Source organism: Prosopis cineraria, unplaced genomic scaffold (assembly GCF_029017545.1).
Source record: "Prosopis cineraria cultivar Desert tree isolate PC_DT_omini unplaced genomic scaffold, ASM2901754v1 PC11, whole genome shotgun sequence".
NCBI classification, from domain to species: Eukaryota; Viridiplantae; Streptophyta; class Magnoliopsida; order Fabales; family Fabaceae; genus Prosopis; species Prosopis cineraria.
Genome location: NW_026555342.1, coordinates 17,540,388 through 17,559,886, shown reverse-complemented (window position 1 = coordinate 17,559,886; position 19,499 = coordinate 17,540,388). Strand labels below are relative to the sequence as shown.

The 19,499-nt window shown below is 31.0% G+C and overlaps 1 protein-coding gene across 1 annotated transcript; it reads right to left on the bottom strand.

Annotated features, from left to right (window-relative positions):
- Positions 1-14,041: 14,041 nt before the first annotated feature.
- On the bottom strand, positions 14,042-15,734 carry LOC129287250 (zingipain-1-like). The gene is made up of 4 exons (XM_054923447.1): positions 15,201-15,734; positions 14,878-15,107; positions 14,620-14,763; positions 14,042-14,470 (listed from the first exon to the last, which is right to left on the bottom strand). The coding sequence occupies exons 1-4, from the start codon at positions 15,676-15,678 to the stop codon at positions 14,210-14,212; spliced, it is 1,113 nt and encodes a 370-aa protein (XP_054779422.1). The 5' UTR covers positions 15,679-15,734; the 3' UTR covers positions 14,042-14,209.
- Positions 15,735-19,499: the final 3,765 nt, after the last annotated feature.

The following is a 19,499-nucleotide window of genomic DNA, read 5'->3' as shown; positions in this document are numbered from 1 at the left end:
TATGTAAAGAGACCAGAAACCAGAGGCATAGAGGAGCAAACAAAAACACACACAAAAAGGCAAAAAAGCACAAAGGAGATCTGAAAACGCCAGACTCGCATGCAAAAGAGAAGAGCAGAGCAGATGCACACACACAGACACTTTCAGCGTGGGCAGAGAGAAGAGATGTGCATGGCAAGAGGAAGACCAGGTATTTTGCTTCTATTTGGAGGATTTGGAGATTTCAAAACAAAGGGAGTCTGAACAGGGGACCGAGGATGAGAGAGAAGCTTTGAGCGAGAGAGATTTGGAGATGGGAGGAAGAAAGAAAACTGAGAAGAGGCTTTGAGCGAGAGAGATTTAGAGACAAAGGAGAAGAGCAAACGAACACGACCACCCATGACTAAATACCTCCTGATATCATTTTTCTCTCTCAGATTAACGGGGATTTTCAACAACCACCTTCTGTTCATTATTTGTTTAAGCTATACTAATCTAACTTATACAGATGCCGTTCAATTAGCCATTCCAGTCTTCACTTTTCTTTTGGCAATAATGATGGGTATAGAAAAGGTGAATTTACTCAGATATGAAGGTCTGCCAAAGGTTGGAGGAACTCTTGTCTATGTTTATAGTGCCATATTTATGGTTTTGTTTCGGGGTCCAGCATTGATAGGATATGCAAATTTAGACATTTTAGCACATAGTGAAATAACTGCAAGTATGAACATACTTGAAAAAAAATATTATTAATACTTAAAAATATAAATAAAATAAATTAAGTTGTTAAACTCTTTTATTGTGTGAGATTTTGGAATCTCTATAGATATTTAGAATAATTATATTACTGTATAAGTCAATAATGCTTTGCAAATATGATGATTAAGAGTCTTTAAAAAAAAAACACACACACACACACACATACACACTTAAAAAATATGTTATTAATACTTAAAAATATAAATAAAATAAATTAAGTTGTTAAACTCTTTTATTAAGTAAGATTTTGGAATTTTCACAAATATTTAGAATAATCATATTATCATATAAGTCAATAAGGCTTTGCAGGTATGAAAATTAAAAGTCTTTAACAATATATATACACACACTTAAAAAATATTATTAATACTTAAAATATAGTTAAATAAATTAAATTGTTAAACTCTTTTATCGTGTGATATTTTGAAATCTCCACAGATATTTAGAACAATTACATTATTGTATGAGCCAATAAGGCTCTGCTGATATAACGATTAAATTTTCAATAACAAAATATAAAAAAGATTTATTTAAACTATTTACCTTTTTCTTATTTCAAAATTTAAAAATAGAGAAAATAATTAAAATTAAATTACTTTTTGCAATTTAAAATATACATATCAAAATTTTAGAAATTATTTTATTTGCAAAATGGTGAATTACTTCTAATTAATTTCTCTTCAAAATATTTTCACAAACAATTTATAATCTCAAACTATGTGAACTTTGATCTCTATCACAGGGTACATAGGTTTCAGAGTCTGATTTTGAGTCAAGTCCTCCCTTGTAAATAAATAAATATTCTTCATTTTATTATTATCATTTTTAAACATGTGAATAAAAAGGAGATAATTAAAATAATTTTAAAGTCATATTAATTTAGCACAACAAACTTCAGGTAACCATTCTCACGAACGGGTGTTGTGAGATGCCTAACACCTTCTTCATACTCAATTAACTCTCGAACCTATCTTTTAATTTTGCAGACCATCCTTACCCCCTTTAAATGGTTTCCCAATATTTTTCTCAAAAATTTTAGTACCAACTCCTGTTGTGCCGGTTTTCGCCGAAAACCAGAAACTTCGCTCTTGTTTGCCATCTACGTCGCATTTTTGGGTGTGACACTCATCACAAGACATGAGTTGTTTAAAAAGAGATGGAAGATTTTGTGTGACTATTTGAGTTATTCCTTCTATGGCTCTAGTTGCAGAGAATGCCCAGCGGCTACCTGTATAAACGAATTTGAGTTGTTATTATGCTTCTGTCATATATACTTCATTTAGGTTGTATAAGCTAACACAGTTAACAATTTAAACTTACCTCATGAGCCTTGGTTTTTGACATAAGTTACAGCTCCTTTCGACCTCCAATCTAAGGAAGAAGGTGCGTTGGGACACGATTCGTTCATTGTTCGACACCATTCTTCCCTTGTTGCTTTCAGTTATGGGCTCCTCTGTCTCATGTACGTAGATTCTGCTGAACTCTTCATGACTCATATCATTTGAGAACTGGTTCAAACCTAAACTATAGTCGCCGGATGACTTTCTTTTTGCATCTCTCTCTTTGATATGCTCCAAATTGCTTTTGAAAATCTGAAATCTCATCTCCTCCTCTTCTAGGGTTCGGTATTCTCGTCCAGTCTCCTTCTTCCATTCTTGGAATAGATGGAAGACTTGTTTCTCAGAATTGTACTTGTCAAGATCTTGGCTCAAAATGGAATACCCATTAAGAACACCAGAAGAGAGACAAATAAGAGAATACCAGAGAAAGAGAGGACGAGCAATTTAGGTGAGACTTGACAAGTAAGTAAAGTAAAAAAAAAAAAACTCATGTTTGGTACGAACAGGAAAAAAAAATCTATAACAGCCTTATTTTAATTAAATTAAAAGATATACAACTTCAGTGGTTAAAAAAACATTTCCTATGCACTATATCTTAGAGCCGATAATTCATTCAAGCATGTCGGCTCATTCGAATCGGGCTCAATTCTGGCAGGACTTATTCGGATTGAGTTTAAAGTATCCTATCCTATTTAAAAAACTCATATAACTAAGCTCAACCCTAACACTTTCAAGTTTCGAGCTTATTCAAGTAAGCTGGAATATCCAAAACTTTTTAAAAATATTTTTTCTTTATTTTTGAACTAATTTAAATTCTTAAATAATTCTTTTAAGCATAAAATATTATTTTGACATTAAAAGAATAAAAGATAGATAATAACTTATCAACTTTTGTATTTAAGTAATTTTGTTACTATTTTATTATAGTATATATAATTTATTCATGAATGTTTCATTTACTTATAAATTAATGTTTTAGCTGTTTAAATATTTCTCTTATCATGATCATATATAAATATTTTATATATTTTAATTAAATTATATTATTTTAATTATGATAAAGTTGATCTTAACTCAATCATGATTAGATTGTTAATTTAAAATTATTGTCCCAATTATTTCAAAGTTTTTAATAATTTTTTGATAAAATGTACTTTTCGTTTTTAATAATATGATAAAAATAGTCACCACTATATTATATAAAACAACATCATTTAATTATAAGTAAAATACTATTTTATTTTTGAATTTTTTTTAACTTTTTATATTATTTAACCTCTATATATAAGATGTATTTACTATAGTTTATTCTTAATTTTTTACAAAATTAGGTGTGGATGATAACTAATTAATTATTTAAAAATATTATTCTATTTATTATATTTATCTAGTAGTAAAGTCAATAATTCATACATGCCTAAATTTTATTTTTAAAATTATTTTTAATTTAATTTTTACTTTAAAAATAATTATCTTATTTTATAAAAACATAAAATATATTTTTTTAGATACTCAAATGATGTATATGACTCAAAAAAAATTTTAAAATATAATTGGGTCTTAAAATATAAAAATTAATATTAAAATATATTTTAAATATTATTTTGAGATATTTTATTGATTAAAAATAATAAAAAATTTAAATATAAATATTTTTAATTTTTTAAAAAAATTAACTATAGTAGTGAACTCAAATATATGATATTTTAGTATAAAATGATATAAAACTTAAAGAATTAATTAATATTTATTATATTTTTATATATTTGTAAAAAATATTTTTTTATTTGAGTGTTCAATCGGGCTTAGCCCGAATTTTTTCAGTCCTATTTGGGCAGCTTGAGTAGATCCAATCATTTAAAAAATATTATTTTTTAGACTCAGCCCTAAATTTTTTAGATGGGTTCGAGTTGGCTTATTAGATTTGGCTCATATTATGAGCTCTATTAAATCTATAAATTAAATCAGGAAATGGATTGCTCCAAGAATTTGTACCCTGGAAAATAATTATATTCCCAGTATTTAGATACTGAACATTTCAAAAAAATAGAAACGTATTCTCGAGCACTACGTTACGTATAAATTCCATTCAGATAAAATAAATACAATTTTCAACTCAATAAAAAATGGTATTGTTTTCAAATACTATTTTCATCAACCCTACCTTTGAATAATTATTTTTGAAAGCCACGCAATCATCTTCAAATAATTAAATGAAAAGATCTTTACTTAATACTAAAGCCAATTCATAGGAAATATATATATATATATATATATCTTGAAAGTATCTTAGTTAAATTAGACTATTTAAATTTTTACTTTTTTCTGGAGAAAATTTTTCTTTAATATAGGATTACATAATTAACCTCCCTGAAAACACAAGATTTGTACTTTTCTTATTTTATTATTTACAATTACAAGTCAAGTCACCAACAATTTTGACAGGCAATCTAATTGAAGGAGCAGTAGTTTGAAACGCCGTTATGTAACGATGTCACCTATTCACTTTAAATGGGCCTTGGCCGAATCTTGAACTTGTGATTGCACACTTCCAAATGCCTCTTGCTTTTTGCTAGTTGACATGAAAGAAACTTTTAAACTTTGATTGATAAATTAAATACATGACCTTTTAATATTCATCAAAAAGATAAGTATACGGTACTCATCATCAATCTAGATCGTTTGCATTGATTTTGGATGGTTTAGGTTTAATTTAATTTGATTTTTATATTTTAAATATTTCTTATTTTAGTAGATACATAATATAAAATAAAAATAACTTTTTCAAAAAACTAGTGTCAAATAAAATAAATGGTTTGTTATCCTTATGTATTATATGATATTATAATTTATAATTTATATATATATATATATATAGGAAAAATTTTGGACTACTTTAAATGCGTGTGAGTTAAGACTGAAACTCGTGCATATTAGTGAAATCTTCCTCCACATTGAAACTTAAACTTGGACTCTTGCCTATAAACGGGATTTGATGTCAGGGCACAGTTTCCTAACCAAGTTTACCCTTCTGATTCTCATAACCATGTCCTCACCTCTCTAGACCTCCTCTCCCTCCACGTCTTGCTCTGCTTCTCTTTTCTCTAGCCTCTTCAATGGCTTCCACAACCACACAACCTATATCATCATTCATCCGTACCACCGGTTCTCACATTGTTGTTCAGACTAACTGTTCCCCTCCCTAATATATAGCCTCAACCAGGAAGGATTGATTAAGTTGGACTGATCCAACTACATTCTCTAGTATAACTTGGTGTTGTCTATGCTAAGAGGTCATCGATTAGAGAGTTTTGTGACTCAAATGAAGCCTAGTCCTCCTGAAGTATCCCTTAAGGAGATAATGTCATGGTGAATCTAGAATTTAAAGATTGGCACTCCACCAACCAAGTTATTTACAGCTGGCTCCTCAACTCGCTGTCGGCAAACATAACGTCTAAGGTTATGCACTGCCAAACAACATCCTAGATTTGGCATGTGGTTACAGACCTCACTTGCACCAATAATTGGTCAAGGATAATGCTCATGAAGAATGAGTTTCAGATGACTCAAAAAGGAACCCTCAAGGTGGAGGAGTACTTTGCTAAGATGATTCTGATTTAAGATAACATGACTCTGGCAGGTCATCTAATTTTGTTGTCTGACTTAATTATGTAGACACTGCTAGGTCTTGCTGGTGAAAACACTCATATGGTGGTCCATTTGGCAGATAAGGAGAACATGACTTGGATTGACCTGCATTCGTGTTATTGACCTATGAACGACACCTTGAGCATCTCAACAATATCACCTCTATAGGTAACTCATTTATTGCCTTAAGTTTTCATTCTGATGGCCCTTTTTCTAGTACTGGACATACTTCACAGGGTATGGCAGGCTCTCATCCTTCCTGGCTCGTGGTAATTCTAGCCAAAATTGATATCATAATAATAGCAACAAACCATCTTGTCAGTTGTGCTCACTTCAAGGTCATACAGTGGAATATTGTTCTTATCGCTATGATAGGAATTTTGTGACCAAGGCAAGGAACAACAAAGATATACGTACCTCCTATTATACCACTTCTAAAACCGTACAAGACCCAGCTTGTGATCTTGACAGTGGAGCCTCTAACCACATGACTAATTAGATTGGTAATGTTTCTAGTTCTCTGACTGCTAAAAGTAAACTGGTAGTAAGAAATGGTGCTGGTTTGAATGTTTATGATCATACATTAGGTCTAATGAAAACTTACTATTGAAAGATGTTTTAATAGTCCCTTCAATCAAGAAGAATTTACTCAGTGTTTTAATAGTTCATTCATTCATTCACTATTGAAAAACTACTTTTGGTTGTGCTTGCTTTCCATGTTTGCGACCTTACGATCACCAGAAACTTGAATTTTGTAGTGAGTGATGCACCTATATAGGGCTAAGTCCTGCATGCAAAGGATATAAATGCATGAATCCTTTCAGGCGAATTTATATTTCTTGTCATGTAGTCTTTAACGATAATGACTTTCAATTTTTAAGTTTAGGAACAACATCTAATTCACAAAATTCAGTTCTTCATGATTAACATCCTCAGTCTTGGGTATCTGATCTTGTCCCCTATTCTGATTTTTCAGTACCTTCGTCCGAGGACCATAATATTAACGTGCATCATGAGGAAGATGATGATGTGTCCTCATTAGACAATATGACATTGCTGCCAATTGATGATCCGGCCTCAGTTGTTAGCCCATTCACTTTTCAGCCAAGCCTAATTTCATGCGCCGGCTCATCTTATTTTCTTCTAGCTCATCTAGATAACTCAAGTCAATCTTCCGGCCTATTAGTCTCTCCTTAATTTGATGCTATTCCTTTGGACCCCATTATTTCTTCTGAGCTATCTAACTCCACTTTGTTTAGAGCTATTATTCCTCTAGCAATGTTCATATTTTGGTAACGTGAGCTAAGGTTGGTATCTTTAAGCTTAAGAAGCCTATTGTTGGCTTTGTTCAACATGATCCGGTTTGTTTGCAGTCAGAGCCCCAATTAGTTTCTCAAGCTCTCTCCCAAGATTATTGGAAGAAAGCCAAGGTAGTTGAATATTATTCTTTTCTTCAAAATCATAATTGGGATCTTGTTCTCTTCCATCCCTCATATAATTTTGTTGGTTGCTATTGGGTCAAAACTAATCATTCTACTGATCCACATAAATCACAACTTGTCGCTAAAGGATATATACTTACAGGAACCTGGTGTTGACTATAGGGAAACCGGTAGTCCTAGGATTATGCCGTCTCCTATTCGAGTTGTTCTCACTCTTGTTGTCTCTCATAATTGGGCTATGAAAAAGCTTGACATTAAAAATGCATTTCTGAATAGATTTCTCATTGAAATAGTCTACATGGCTCAACTCAAGGAATTTGTCGCTGTTGATTGACCTAAGCGTGCTTGTCGCTTATGGAGTGTGTTATATGGGTTAAAGCAAGGTCAACATGCTTGGTTTGATAGTTACGGTTGACTCTTCTCTCATGGAATTTTCACAATAGCAAAAGTGATACTTCCTTATTTTATTTTTAGAATAGTGAACAAATTATCATTATACTCATTTGTGTGGATGATATTTTAATTATTGGGAGTAATGTGATGAGTATGTAGAAGTTTGTTCAGAAATTGAATGATTTACTTTCTCTGAAGGATCTACACACTATTTCTTGGTATTGAGATTACTAGTGATCAGGGTGGTTTTTCATTTGAACCAACACAAATACATCAATGATTTACTAGATAAATGGTGTATGGGTAACATCTCCACTTGTAAACCGCCAATGTCTACGGAATAAAGCAGCGTTTTGAAAGCCGGATCGGACCAGATGGTCCGGCCATCACTCGGACACTTCACCAGTTCGGCTTAGAGCTTTGGACCATTAAAGGGGTTGAGCTAGTTTGAGTCGGCCAAAACTGGCTTTTGAGTTGAAAGCCGGATTAAAACAGGAAACCAAAGTGGTTTGAAGAGAACCGATCATCCAAGAAAGAATGACGTGAAGGGGGAGGAGAAGGAAAACTGAAAATGAAAAAGAGAGAACAAATGGGAAAGATGGAGGGAATAATAGAACAGAGGAGGAAAAATTGATAAAAAGAGAGAGAATAAATATCATTAACCGTTTGGTGAATGAAGAAAGCTCGAGTCCTCAAGAGTTCTTGTATCTTTTGCTAACCCAGACGAAGCTAGTGAGTACTTATAGAAAAGCTGAGAGGCTAAAACCTAATCGATACTTGCAAGGAGCACTGTGATGAAAGAGAGCCGGAGAGATGGAAGCAAGAGGCATTTGCATTCGAACTGAGCACTCATCATTATGTGGCCAAATGGTGGCCTTTTATTTCACCTTGTGATCTCAACCGTTCATTATAAATTAATTTTTTAAATATTTTAATATTATATTTATTAATATAAAAATTATAAAAAATTTTGATATTAAATTTGGACAATCTTCTGTACTCATTTAAGAATGAGAAGCATAATACTTGTAATATTTGATGAGGTTTGGACCATCTAAATTTAATTTTTTTTTTGATAACATTTATCAAAATAAAAATTTAAAAAAATATAAAAAATTTTAATCAATTTGTTTATTACTAATTTGGCTAGTGCAGATTTAATCTAAAAATTCCAATTTAATATTAAAATTTTTTATAATTTTTATAATTTGACTATTTTGGATAGTTTAGTTATAATTTAGATGAATCAATTTAATATTAAAATTTTTTATTATTTTTTACATATTATATAAATGTACTCTAGACATCTCATGTCACTCCCCGAAAATAGAGGGTGACTGACACGAGATATCAACCATATCACATATCTCTTAAGCCTAAAATCAAGAAAGTCTTATATTTAAAATGTAATTATATTCATATTGAAATTATAACATCCTTAAAAGTTTTCATAATAATACAAGCTTCTTTATTTTTGTAGAAATTTCAGCAGAATATCGTCTATAAGTAAGGCCTCCTAAAAACTCTGCAACACAATATTTAAATGAAATACGATAACAATCAAGAGCTCAACTCCTTACAGCCAACAAACAAAACATATAATCAAATTAAAGATCCTAACTATAGCATATGTGAAGCACATAACTGTACCTTTTTAGAGATAAAATATAGAAGTTTTTTTTCATTTGCACCAAAAAAAGAGAGAATGTCTAACAGATTTCCTCCAAGCATAGCTAAAATCCCCTCAAAAGTTAGCAAAAAGTTCAGCATTGACTAATGAATCTGAGATCAAAATAAATTTTCAATGAATAACGTCCCAATTTAAATTTCAATCAAGTAAAAGGGAAGAAATATTTATAAAACAGTTATGAGTCCCATAAAAACATAACCATTATTATAATGAAATCATGTTATGTATGATAACAATTTATATAAATACATAAACCAATTAGGTACATAGTAGATTAAAAATAATAAAGAAACTTCCAAGTTATAATCCTTGTTTACAATTGAGTTGTATAATTTCAGCTTATAAAATCATATACAATCAAATATCAAATTATTTAATCAAAAAAGAAGTTAAAATTAATAAGTTTATAAAAATTCTTATTTCAGTAGGACTTCATTAGAACGATTAATAAGTGTGGATACACAGTCCATGAGGGTAAATAACCGACAAACATAGACACATAATTTACAAGGGTAAGTAATCAAACACGGTTTAAAGCCACAAAACAAGTGCAGGCACAAGGCCCACGAAAACAAGCATGAGTACAATGCTCACAAATAACCATCCCTCCATTCCATGTGCGTTGGCCATCGCACAAGCTTAGCATCTCCTAAGTACCCTGCTAGCTAGGTGTACCATAACGTGTCAAGGGCTAACAATACTATTATTAGCAACCAGTGTTCTAATTCAATCCCACATTTTAAATCAAACATGCATGGGTCGATAAAATCAATATACTATCTCTTTTCAACATTCCTTATTATGTTCAAATGAATTCATCATTATATATCTCATACATGAATCATGAAAGTTAATTCATTTTTTAAATATAAATTCAACATTCTCAATATAACAGATACTTTTAGATGGTCAATTAAAAAATAAACCCAACATGTTCAATAAAATATAGTACAATAAAAACATTTTTATGTTAGATAAAAAATTAAAATTATAAACTAAAATAAATAAATAATTATATAAATAAATAAATTAAAATATTTTATCATTTATTCTTGCAAAATAAAAATAATTATATAAATAAAAGAGAGGGCATGTCACTATGCTAAATCAATAATTTTATGAAAATGAATTTGTTAACGAGTTATTGAGTCACTGTTCACTTCTCAGCAGTACAATTAAGGTTTAAAACTCACTCCTTGCAATTCCACCGATTAAGCTTCCCTTCTTTCAAACACCTTGAAGCAAGAGAAGATGATGATGAAGGTCCCGATGACAGAGGCAGAGGAAGAGTGATGGTAGTGCAAGGGAAGAGACAACCACAGTCCGAACCTCCTACCGCAAAGGACACACACCCACTCAACATTCTGCAGCTTAGAGGGAAGGAGAAATAGAGGCCGAGTACACATCTAGAGACCACCGTTGACACAGAGCAAAGAACAAAAACAGGGGAGAAAAATCCGATGACTGTAACCTCCTAGAGTCTGAACGCAACGGCGAGGAGGCACAGCTCAATCAACAATGACAGGGGCAGAGAAGGAGGAGGAGACGAAGACCTCAAAAGCGGCGAACCTACGGCGGAAACTGACCGGCGACGGGCTGGCAGAAGAGGACGACGGACTAGCAGCAGGGAACGACAGAGGAGGTGAACGGAGGAAGGGAATCCATCTGAGGTCTGATGATTGAGGCTATCGCTCTCTCTCTCGAACGACTGGAAGAAGAATAAAAAAAAAAAATGAAGCGTCTCACTCTCTCTCGTAGCTTCTGGGGTTCAAATGGCAGAGGAGAGAAAAATATTTCATCTAATGACAAATTGGAGAAAATTACAAGACATGGCACAAGAAAAATTAGAAAAAAAGGGCACAAAATTTACCTATAATTTTAAAAAAATAAAATCAAAATTTTTTACTTAATAAAATTCAAACTTTGAAACTTCAAAAAAATTACTAACATAAATTTTATTAAACTATCAATTTTCACTTATTATAAATCTGATTTAACTAAAATACTAATTAAGTTAACTTTTAATTTTTTTTATTTTTTATTTTATTTTTTTAATTTAAGGTCATTATATTTTAGCTCCAATTTTCCATACATATCACATCAAATATTCCACTGACTACAATAACTTCTATAATTATAAAATTTGTTGCATTACTCAAGTTAAACTTACAATAATTTCTTGATCAACGTTTTTCACAAAATTTCAGTTAAATTCAAAAATAATTAGCACCCACACCAAATATGATTTCATAACGGTTAATGAAACTTTAAATAATTTATAACTAAACAAATTTCTCCTAATTTAAGAGAAAATTCAAACTCCAAAACTTAAGATTGCTCAGCAAGCAAGGTTACTACTGTACCACAAATAATTTTGATTGATTCCATTTTAAAATAATAATAATAATAATAATAATAATAATAATAATAATAATTTTATTATTCTTAAAACATCTTATTATAAACTTCATTTTTACTCAAATTCCTGGGTCATTACATCCCAGATTTAACACCAAATTTTTTTACAATTTTTATATTAATAAATATAATATTTATAATATTTAAAAATTAATTTAAAATAAATGACAGGGATAATTTCAAAATAAAATTAAAGCTCATAATTTGATCACGTGTGATGAGCGCTGCGATAAGCACCGAGTGCTAACACAAGGAAGGAAGATAGGAATGCATTAATGAAAGATAATTGAAAAGTTGGGTTTGGATTTGACAAATGCTTTTCATCTTTTGTCACAGAAAAAAAAAAAAAAAGCAATCTGACGTCCGAATGGGGTTTCTTTAGTTTTATTTTCTTAATTAAGATAAATAAATAAATATTTTTAAATTCTTTGTTTTCCTACGTTCTTTTTTCACCTATTGATCTTAATTAATAATCCGTATCAATTAATTATTAAAATTTGTTTCAAAAATAATAAAATTACAGTTTATGATATTATTGATTTATAGTTATGTAATATTGTTTTATTAAGAAATAGATATAAGGCAAATTTATTTCTTACATATAGTGTGTGTGTATAATGTATATAATTTTATTTTTATTTAATTTATATTTAATTATTACATACCGGTTCGACAATCGATTTAACCATAAAAATTGCAAACTATTAGTCTTTTCAATTTGATGTCCGGTCCAATTTTAAAACATTAGAACAAAGCCTCTTTGAATATGATAGTGCTCCTTTGGTTGATATAGATAGCAGTGCCTATCGTAAGATTGTTGGTTGGTTGTAGTGTTTGGCTAATACTCACCCAGATGTCAGTAAGTTGAGTAAGTTCTTGTCTGAATCAAAAATTCATCATTGGAAAGCGATTAAGCATTTGCTGCGTTATCTGCAGGGTACTATTAATCTTAGTTTTCATATTAAGAACATGATTTTCTTTACTTTGTTGCCTACTTCGATGCTGATTGTGCTTCCTATCTAGATGATAGATATTCCACTGGTGGATATTTTGTTTTCTTTGGTGACACACTTGTTTCATGGTCATCAAAGAGAGCAATATGTTGTTGCTAGATCAAGTGCTGAATCAGAATAGAAGGCTTTGGCACATACTTTCTGCTGAGTTGACGTGGTTTCATTCTCTAATGAATGAGCTGTGTTTGCCACCGAAACATGCTTCCACCATAAGGTGAGAACATTAGTGCTTCAGCTTTATTTTCTAATCTTGTCTTCCATGCTCGAACAAAGCAACTTTGTTCGTGATCTTGTCCTGGCCAAGCAAATCACTATTCGGTTTATTCTTTCCACCGATCAACTTACTGATATGCTTACCAAACCGCTTGCTTCAACTTGTTTTGTCTTGCTTAGGGACAAACTCGGTCTTACCCTTGTTGCCTCATGCTTGAGGGGGAATGATAGAGTTCAAAATGAGATAGGAAGCCCAACACGGTCAAGCCCAAGTTGTCTTAGTCTTTGATCATTCTGTTAATTATGTGTACAGGCCTAGCCCATTCATTATTCGCTATTCTTTATTCTTTATTGTTATTGTTCTTTGTGGTGTTGCTCATGCAGAAGGATATGACCTGGCGTAGCATTGTGACCAACTCTAATTATTAATACAATCATTGATGCTTCTCTTTGCCTCCATTGGGAGTGAGCATTTTTCCTGAAAACGAGATTAAATATACACTTGGTTAATTTGTCTGCACTAATAATTATATGAGCTTGCATAGGGTTTCAAAAATGAATTACAGCACCCATAATTTGATAATATTGTAGTTTGCTACAAATTTTATATTTTATTAATTTTGATATTGATGTGAAGAACAATACTATATTAATTATCAAATAATATGTATAATAAAATTTTTAATTCCTCAAATTTATTTGTTATCAATTTAATTCCTTACATTTTCTTAAATTATTATGTTAGTCCTTTAAGTTTTAAAATATACATTGACTTTTAGACTAATTTAATGTGTAAATATGTTAATGACTTGGCTTGCATGTGTAGTTAAACAAGAACAAATTAACCTTTAAACATGTTTTCACTGCAGGCCCCACATCTGTTCTTACTTTACTGTATAAAAATAAAAAATAAAAAAATAATTTAGGTGCTGTAGTTCACTAAATGACGCAATAAGAATATAGTTTATCATTTTTATTTCTTTGACTTTAATTTTTTTTTGGATAAACTTTGACTTTACTTTTTTCCAGCTCACTTTCATGCTGGCTTAATTAAGATTAATTAAAGAAACAATTTTAATATTCAGAAACTACTTCAGTGATAACTTTCATCAGAACGATGCACTCTTTCTTTTGGAAGATCAAAAGTTGAACCACATATAGAAAGTTTTATTCATAACTAGAGCTTACATAATTAAGCTTCATTTGAAGGCAAATCATTTGCCATTTATTCGTGCCTAATACATAGTGTACAAAAGCCCAAGTCGCCCAGCACATGACTATATATTACATGGCTTTATTTACTATTGCTGTTCTTCATATAGAGGAAGCAAGCTTCAAAGTTGGTGTGTCTTTCATTGGGAAAGAACCAGAGCAATGTATGTTACACACTCCTTGAGTAGTACCAGTGTTCCTCTTCACCAAGATGTAACCACACTGTCCCCAAGTGTGCCCCCATGAGTTTTTCACAATCCAGTAATCTTGATCCGTACCCGATGAACCATATCCGACGATTAATACAGCATGATTATGACTACATGTAGAATTGTTTGTGCAATCATCCCCGCTAAAGATTCCCTGCAAATATAATGGATAGTAGTGATGCATGTGATAAAAACACGAGAAACAAACCACCATTGATTAACTTGTTTATTTATGGTTCTTTTCATTAATTTATTGGGGAATCAGTTCTGTGCATCTAATGAAGATCGATATGGATGACTTACACTTCCGTAGGACTTAAAATGTGGGCTTGCATATATGGAAACACTAATAGGTTGCTTGAAGACATAACAAAAGAGAGAATCTTCTGATATAGGTGTCTTCCACCAATAACCATAGCCATCAATAGTAACAAATTTCATTTGTTCCTGAATCATATAATTAAAGAAAAAGAGTGTTAAACCAGAATTAAACAGTAAAACACTTTAACTAACCAATCGACACAAGCAAAGAAGTCAAGGGAAAGAATATTAAACACTAGCCTGAGTGGAATTGCATGCACTATCGCTAGCTGTATATGGATAATCCCTTTCAGTAGCAATACCATTTCTCATGACATAATCCAATGCCTTATAGTGCCACCCCCCTTGGCAACCATTGTTATTCGTATCACAAGATATGAGTTGTTGTTCAGAAAGATATGGAAGATTTTGTGTTACAATTTGAGTTATTCCTTCTATGGCTCCAGTTGCAGAGAATGCCCAACAGCTACCTGTGTACAGTAGGAATGATTTTTAGTTATTAATATGCTTCTGTGATATATGCTTCATTCAGGCTGTAAAAAACTCAGTTAATTTAAACTTACCACATGAGCCTTGGTCTTTAACATAAGTTACAGCTCCAGACAACCTCCAATCCAAGGAAGAAGGTGCTTCAGGACAGGATTCGTCATTTGACACCATTTTTCTCTTGTTGCTTTCAATTACGGGCTCTTTCATCTCATGTAAGTAGATTTTGCTGAACTCTTCATAACTCATATCCGAAAACTTGTTCAAAGCTAAACTATAGTCATTGGATGACTTTCTTTTTGCATTTCTCTCTCTAATATGCTCCAAATTGTTTTTGAAAATCTGAAATCGCATTGCCTCCTCTTCTAGGGTTTGGTATTCTCGTTCAGTCTCCGTCTTCCACTCTTGGAATAGATGGAAGATTTGTTTCTTAGAATCGTACTTGTCAAGATCTTGGTTCAAAATGGAATACCCATTAGGAACACCAGAAGAGAGACAAATGAGAGAATAGCATAGACAGAGAAGGAGGAGCAACTTAGTGATAAGAGAAGCCATTTTTCACTTAAGGGTGACGAATGTTAAGCGTTTGGATTGCTCTTCTTGTATAGCATTGTCCCATATATATAGAGCGAGCCACAAGTCCTTTATACGTGAGATTTCACAAGTATATATGTATATATCTTTCGTTAACAATGAAAGATTATTACTAAAAACCTAGAGTTTGGTCCGAACAGGAATAGTCCAACAGCCTTGTATTAATCAAATGCAGGAGTGTCGTACTTTTCTTATTTTATTGTTAAGAATTACTATCTCCGCTTCTTAAAATAAGTCAAATTTTGAAATATTTTTTTAATCCTTAATACAAGGTGAAATTAGAGCAATTAATTTTTTTTTTCAAGTTTGCCCCTTATTTAATTTAGTTATTTTCATTTGAATTCCTATACAATAATTTATTATGGTATTAATTGCAAAAAATGGTAAAATTGGAAAGTTACATTTTTTTTGTGTGAAAATTAGGAAGAGGGATTTAATACTACTAAAACTTATTATTATAAGAGACGAAAAATAAAATAAAATTAAGATGAAGAACCAAGATAAGTGTAATTGACTATTATAACTTTATCATAAAAGACGCAACCCTCAATATTAACGTGAAGTACTGTCCAAGTTACAAAAATATTCTTTTAAAAATAAAGCTGTGTAGTTTTCAACAATACACTAAAAAAAAGTAGTATTAAATTGAATTAAAACAATATAATTTTATAATGTTTACTTTTATATAACTGAATCAATATAATTTTTTTAAATATTTACTTTTAAAAATTAAATCAATATAATTTTAAAAAATATTTTAAAGAATTATTTAATTTTGCTAAGAAGGTGCTGTCTAAATCTCTGGATCTGTGGATTTTTAAGAGAGATGAGATGAGGTCATTAACTTCAATTTTTCGACATTAATTAGTTTTGTTTGAGTTTGTTTTTTTTCATGTACTTGTTATATGCAAAAATAGCTTTCTCTCAAACAATGTGTTAGTAACTGTCAAATACAACGTGTGAAATAAGGTTAGAAAAAAATGTAGGACATATGATTAGGGGCAATATAGTATTTTTTAGATTATACTTTGATAGTTTATCCTTGAAAATAACAACTATTTTTAAGATCCTCTAGAATAAATATTATTCTTTTCTAGTCCTTTGTTATAATTTTCCCCATTTTTTAACAATTTTAAGAATCAAACTATCAAGCCAAGTCACTAACAATTTTGAGAGGCAATCACATTAGAGTTAAAGTATGACAAATGGCTTAATTTTATCGTATTACAAAATATTTTAATGACGCAATTTGCAAAAAATTATATTATCCTATGATTATTATAAGAGGAGTGCTAGATTATTATTCTATGTGGTTATTTTCCTTACGGCTAGGGGGCAACTAGATTCACGATGACAACAAGAGGAGTGCTAAAAAGATGCAGTCATAAAAGACAGCATCTATAGATAACTTAGATAATTTATTAAGAGAATCCAAATGCTATGAAACCTAAAACCTGACAACAAACGTGTAAATGTGATAAACTCTTATACTATGCGGTGGACCGTTTGGTTGGTTTAGGACCTAGCGTTTTCCAAGAATATTAATTTAATTTAAACTGTAATGAAATCGGTCAAAGTTTTAACTTATAATTGGTTGTGGTAAACACGTAAACTAGCAGCCTAAAATAAAATCTTTTTTCCGTGATCTGATTTGTTGGTTTTGGAACTCTGGGCATTTTCCCTTTTATACTTGTTTTCTTACGTATATTTTTTATTGCTTTAATAGTGAACCTAATTAAGTTTACAATTTGTGACTTTGCTGTGAACTCATTCATTGGTATCGGACTTTGAATGTATTATATACAAGTTAAGAAATACACGTGTTTGTATAAGTTAATTCCATAACAAATTTCACGTAGATGGTTTTTTTGGTAAGTACTTAGATGGTTTTTTTATTAGATGATTTAAAAATATACGGTTTGTTTGGGAGTTTAATTAGCTAGAATAGGAGATAGAACAAATCAAATCGTTCGTAAATAAAATAAAGCCAAATGAAATGTGATGGAGTCACAAGTAGATTAAATTGATCGATCTGATTATAACCTTTTGTCTTGCTTTTATCCAGAAAAGATGATAAGGTGGATAGAGTATGGAATAAATTTTATTAATATGGCTTTCTCATACTATGGACAATGAACACAAAATAAATATAATTTAATAAAGGGAGAATGATAATAAAATACCTTAGAAATATTCAAATGACAGTATTGTGAAATGTAATAATTATTTTCTAGTTCCTAGGGATTTATTTGTCATTCTGATTTGGTGAGAAATGACATGTTCGCCCCCATTCCTTTTGTCTCATTCTAACCCTCACTTCCCCCTTCTCTCTCTCTCATCGTCTCTATACCATCTTGAACCTCACCATCCCTCCTTAACTAAACCTAACCACCATACTCCTCCACCCCAAGCTTCCTTAGATTTTCTCTAACTGCAGCAAGATGATTTTGCAGTTTTCATTGAAACGCTAACTGCCATCCATTAGATCAAAGGTTCTCTCCAAGGTTAGATTCTCCTAGATTGGATTGTTGGAGCTCCTAATTTGAGAGGGCTATTTCTATTTTAAATCTTTCCTAAGGATGTTGTGAATCTGATTCTCTAATTTATGCCTTTAGAGGATAAGAAAAGTAGATGCTAGGGGAAGTTTAAATTTCTAGAATATGAAAATTCACTAATACAGGATAGACATTTAACAGCAGGTAAAAAACAATATCAATAGCAATTGTCCAACCACTATTATTACAGGGGCTATTAAAAGTCAATGACTTTCAACAACAACAAAAAATTCAATAGTGGTTCAAAAACTGTTATTCAAAGTTGTCAATTGTTTTGAATTTTTTTATTTTTTTGGAACTTTCAACAGCAGTTATCACTATAACTGCTATTGAAAATATACTTGCAATAGAGTTATGATGATAACCGCTATTGAAAATGACATTTTCAACATTGGTTATGGTAACTGTTGTTAAAAGTGTATTTTCTCATAATCATTGTTATTAAAGTGTATTTTCATCAGTGGTTATAGTCATAATTGCTATTGTAAGCCTTATTTTTTTTATACAGTTTCATCTATTTCTACTTTTTTCCTCAGTTCTTGCAAATAAAAATATTTTATACAATTTATCGCCAACTAACTAGTCCCAGTACATATAAAGAATCCAAAATTCAAAAGAAACTACATAAAACTCCAATGGTATATACAATTTTTCAAAAAACTGCCTAAACCTCACATACATACACAAAATATTGTACCTGGCGTGTGATGATGTTATCAACCTCATCCTCAAAAAATGGATTTGCAATGTCAAATATCTAAATTAAAGTATAAAATTACAATTAAAACATTGACTAACTAATTCAAAGAACAATAAAATGAGCTTTTTAAAATATATTTACCTCATTAGTAAATTCATTCATTCCCAATGTGATAATGTTCAGCATATGCCTTATCCAATATATGCCATACAAACTAGTCTTATGTGGTTGCCTATGACTCTGTATAAAAGCATGTATACAAGAAATCGATAATAAGGCTTAATAATCAAACAAGTTAATAAAGGATTACATTCACTTATCTTTGGCTTGATCCACGTAGGATCCTTGAGTTCATGTGTGTGCTTTTTCAGGACCATTATTTGGTATATTTTCATTGCCTTGTGATTAAGATCATGAGATAGTAGCTAATATATTCATAAAAAATTGAATTAAATAATTTTTGTACAAGTACACTTATGAGACTATCATTTTCTTTATGTCCTTGTTTGGTTTGTATTAGAGGAAGT